The sequence below is a fragment of the Rhinopithecus bieti genome, unplaced genomic scaffold (assembly GCF_001698545.2).
Source record: "Rhinopithecus bieti isolate Rb0 unplaced genomic scaffold, ASM169854v2 scaffold_17962, whole genome shotgun sequence".
Taxonomy (NCBI): domain Eukaryota; kingdom Metazoa; phylum Chordata; class Mammalia; order Primates; family Cercopithecidae; genus Rhinopithecus; species Rhinopithecus bieti.
Window position 1 is genome coordinate 2,170,121 of NW_016809457.1, and position 5,038 is coordinate 2,175,158.

At 36.2% G+C, this 5,038-nt stretch overlaps 1 protein-coding gene across 4 annotated transcripts in view; it reads right to left on the reverse strand.

Annotated features, from left to right (window-relative positions):
• KLF12 (KLF transcription factor 12) overlaps window positions 1-5,038 on the reverse strand; it is a 469,330-nt gene that overhangs the window by 306,978 nt on the left and 157,314 nt on the right. For all 4 annotated transcript variants that reach the window (XM_017889438.1, XM_017889439.1, XM_017889440.1 and 1 more), the window contains one exon: window positions 4,628-4,691. In XM_017889438.1, coding sequence (XP_017744927.1) covers window positions 4,628-4,660 — 33 coding nt within the window. In that variant the 5' untranslated portion in view covers window positions 4,661-4,691. The remainder of the gene's footprint in view (window positions 1-4,627; window positions 4,692-5,038) is intronic.

The window sequence follows — 5,038 nt, forward strand, 5'->3', positions numbered from 1 at the left end:
AAAAAAAAAAAAAAAAAAAAAAAAAGTGAAAGGATCAGTTTGCTTCAACCTTCGCAGTGACACCAAACGCCAGATGACAGGGAAGCCATGTATTCATATTTCTGAGGGAAGTAATAATACTTCACAGCTTTGATCATTACAATTAAGAATCATAAAATAAATGTGAATAAGCTTAATTTTAAAAGAATAGTAAAACAAAAAGAAGAAAAAGGGAATCAGGAAGAAACTTCATTAATTTTCCCATCTTTTTAACACAAAGTCAAAAGATTCTGTTTAAAGTTAAATTCAGTCACTTCAAAAAACAGAATTCAAAGTTTGGGTTTTTCTATTAACTGTTAATAACATCATTTTGGTAAAAGGATATTAATATGAAATTAATCAATTCCTTAAGCTTAAATTCAATTCCTATTTTTTTCATTCCATTGGAAGCAAACTACTCTTTATAAGAGATGCAAAGTATAAATATGATCTTATTTTTTAAAAAATGTTTCTAATTATTTGTATGTATGTATACAGAGAAGCTATAAATAATGTTCACCAAATATTAACAAAAGATATGAGGCAGGGAGATGATGCGGCTTTGCATGCTTTAATGGTTTTAAAATGAACAACGCGTCATCTTTTCAAATAATGAAGCTATTTCCCTCCTTCAATAATCCCATAATCTTTCCCAAATCTCTGTATATTATTTTGTTTCCATTTCCCAGATAAATGAGGTTCCCAAAATTGAAGTGACTTGACAGAAAAAGGAGTGACCCAATTCAAGACGATATTTTAATAAATACTATGATACACCTACTAGTTGGTATCATTATCAAGTCTATTGATGTGGCTCAATAAAAAAAAAAACTTTTAATACGATTATATATGCCTGGAAATAGGATGAATGCAACATGAACTAAGAAATTCTAAGGCGTACTCAACATAACACTAATGTAGCCAACAAAGTCTTACGGATAGTAGCCATGCACCAAGTACATCTTAGAATTAATGACCTTTGAGGGCACTTTGATTTCTGAAAATGTCTGACTTTGTGATGTGAAATCATATTATGTCATGAATCTCTCTTACACCAAAAATCAAATAATATCAATACCATGCACACTTTCAGAACTTGACAGCTTTAAATCATTTTCACAAATATGTCCTTTTTTCACACCCATAGCAACTCTTGAAATGGGCAGGACAGGTGTTATTAGTTCCTCTTTGCAGATGAGAAAGTTAGAATTCACAAAGTAGAGGGCACTGGGGTCCCAGATCAAACAGACAAATAATTGCAGAGCTAAGGCCTGCCTCTTTTTGATTCCACTTTTATTGTCCAGGCAACTACCCTACATACACTTACAGCAGCCAGTGCTAACAATCCATTTCATTTACATTAATTGCAGCTTTGGGAGCAGTTGTGGCTACTTAGTTCAAAATGGAAGAAAAGCTGGATTGCTGCTATTACAATCCCTCTATCCTGTGCAAAGAAAGAGCCTTGGAACTTGGAAAAGAAATGTAAAGCAACCACAAGCTATACAACCATCACTATGAAATAAACCCTTTTTGTGTGGCATGAAATCGCTCACAGAGAGGCTTGCTCTTGTTCTCTTGGTTTCCAAATGCATAAAGTAAAAGTCACCCCACTGCTAATGCTGGGTGGTTAGGCAGCTGTTCATCAGAGGTAGTCACAAAGCAAAGTTTTAATGTGAACTCTGATAAGCTGGACCAATGTATATGTGGGGTGGGTATGTTCTGAACACCTGCTCTAAGCCAGCTGCTGAGAAGCACTGGGTAAACATACTGAAATGGCTGGGGGGAAGAAAAACGAAGCAAAGCAAGGAGCCAGGTCCACAACAAGCCACCATATTCACAGGGACGATAACTGCTGAAATACGCTGAAGCATGTATCCACCAGACTTTATGCTGGTGTTTGTGAGCAGGAAATAATGGACAACGGGAATCTTTTTAGAATTTATTTGTCGTTTTCTAAAGGCAGATGGCAAAGGGACAAATCCAAGTGCAGTGAAGCTGAGTAAAGGAAGTAACTTAAGAATGAAGTAAAGAAAAACTTACTGCAAAAGTTGTGTTTTTTGTTTCGTTTTGTTTTGTTTGTTTGTTTTAAGGAAAGGGCAGATGAAGACTGCTCCTGAAAGTAAAACTCTCAGTATGGACACAACAGAAATTTTATAAATCCCAAATAGGCTATTTAAATTTTAGAACCTAAGCAGAAAGGCACAGCATGATATTCCGTGGCTCTTGGCAGGATTTTGTCACCACTGGCAAACTGGAAACATACAAAACAGTTGTAAAAGCCATATTCAAGTCCCTTTTCAATTATGTATACCATGGCAATGTAGCTTCCACTGCTGACATTTTAAAAATTTCATCTTAATATTGACCTTGTCAATGTATTTGAAATATAAAAAAGATAAATTTTCAAACTCTGCAATCTTCTCCCTGAATCAGACATTGCTAAAACTAACAGCATCTGATTCAAGCAGACTTAAAAACAAGCATTAATGTATTCTCTGTTCAAAGGCATCTAGAATGGATAAAATGTACGAAAAATCATTTTTAAACACGCAGCAGTGAGGTTGGGTACAGTGGCTCATGCCTGTAATCCCAACACATTGGGAGGCCAAGGTGGGAGGATCACTTGAGGTCAGGAGTTCAAGACCAGCCTGGCCAACATGGTGAAACCCCGTCTCTACTAAAAATACAAAAAATTAGCTAGGCATCATGGCACGCACCTGTAATCCCAGCTACCTGGGAAGCTGAGGCAGGAGAATCATTTGAACTCAGAAGGCGGAGGTTGCAGTGAGCCAAGATCGTGCCACTCTACTCCAACCTGGGTGACAGAGCGAGATTCCATCTCAATAGCACAAACACATTAAATTAAATACTCACTGCTCCTTTCTCCTTAAAGACTTCTGAACTCATCAATTATGAGCTATAAGGCACAATTGTTCAGAATGAATCACATATATTACAGTCAATCATAATATTTTCAGGGTTTATCCTCAGGGTAACTAGTAACACAATGATTCTTTTTGCCACCATCTTCAATTGTCATAACAAAAATTAGTTACAGCATGACGACACTGCCAAAATTTATAAACTTATAAAGCTAACACTGATCTTTTCAAATACAAAAATTTAATGACAACTAAACAAAAACATAAATACTATCTCAACATCATTTCTAAAGGAAAGGGATAAATACATTTTGCATGATAAGTAAAGAACATTTCCATGTTTATATAGAGAAGAGAAAAGAAAATTTAAATTTACTACCTTCGCCACTCTAGTCTTAAGGAATACATAAAATTTTTAACTTTACTGTATAAATGGAATTATCAATGGTGTGCTGGAGCTAGCTCATCCCTGGCTCATGAGAGCCAATTGTTGAATTTTAAGGAATCTTGCAAGTCAGGTGGTAAAGCCTCGAAAGCAGCCATAGTGGGAATAATTACACCACAGGATTTGATAAACACTACAATCAGGCCTCTCCTCTCCCCTCCTCCTCCCAGAGAACCACTTTACTAACACACCACTGATCCACATGCAAATATGTCCACAGTACAGTTAATCCTCACAAAGTGAATGCACCCACACAGGCAACACTGAGGTCATGAAAAAGAACATTACTGATACCTGCAGAAGTCTCCCTTGAACCATATCTGAATCAGTATCCCTCCACAGGTCTAAACGCTTTACAAATACTAGAAAGGAGCAATTTTAGCAATGAGGATGGAAGAAGGCAATTTTAAGCGATACATACAACCTTGAAAATCACTTGTAAGTAGCTATGAAGGTAGGCTGGCAGAAAAAGACATGGCAAGTTATGCATCGATTTGGAAGCAGCAAGAGTAATATGGGAAGGAAAATATGAAATTGTATTGCTGAGCAGCTACATGAGGATTTATGAGGCACATGCCTCTGTATGAGACCTGCTCAGTGTAAAACCGTATTTATGAAATAGAGATGGTTTAACATATTGTAATTCTCTTAGTGTCACCTATGATTTTTACATTGTAATCAGTAGGAACTACAAGAAAATATCAAATAACTACCACAAATAAGGTAATGCCCATCATTTGAGGACTGTTGAAATTCACACCCCACCCCCGCACCTGACACTTCAATTCATACTGTATTTGTAAGAAACCAAATACTAAAGTTTTCCATGATGATCCTACTTCTATGAGGAAAGCAGAGACTTCAGGGGCAGAGGACTGCATTTGACAGCAATCACGTACCATATGGCACTGGTATTAGAATTACGTTTGTAGAAAAGTGATGTATATTAAACAAAATCTGGCTTCTTTTTTTGTACCAGTGATCAGTTGCATCAAGCAGTTTTCCATTTTTTAATATTCATCTGAAAGTTGATTCTTAAAATACCAGCTTAAGTTCTGGAAAAGAATTAGAGCTAGACTTGCAGGAAAAAAATGAGGATTCGCTTCCATAAAATTTTTTAAGGGGCTAAAAAGAAAAATTACATTTTACAGATAGATATGCACATGTACTGACCTCTGTCTTGTATTCACACAAGAAAGTACTCTAACGAGAATAAACTGCCCAAAAGTAATGCTCAAAGTAGCAATATTTTCAATGCAATTTTAACATTTGACTAACCAACCTTTATTGTTTTTCTCTTCATATGGATATTCATTCATCCATTTGTTCTTAGAGTCACATTGATCCTGCAAGAAAAACACAAAGACAAATGATGAAAGAAAGTTCTACAAGTTGATGTTATTCCCCCTTTGGGGAAAAAAAAATACAACCTAAATCTACAGCTCCTTAAGTTCGTGATCATAGAGCTGAGGCATATCTTTTCTTCAGCTATGTGTTGTCGGCTTGCTCTTCAGCCATGAAAGGGTAAAATGCAGTAGAGGAAAAAACACCAGCTATGACACTAGGACAAGATCCTAGGCACTAAATAGTGAAGACTTAGGCAAAAACAAGGGAAGAAGGGAGGAGGAGAATAAAAAGAAAGGGATGCAACAGAGACAACTGAGGAGAAAATGGCAAAAAAAAAAAAAAGGAA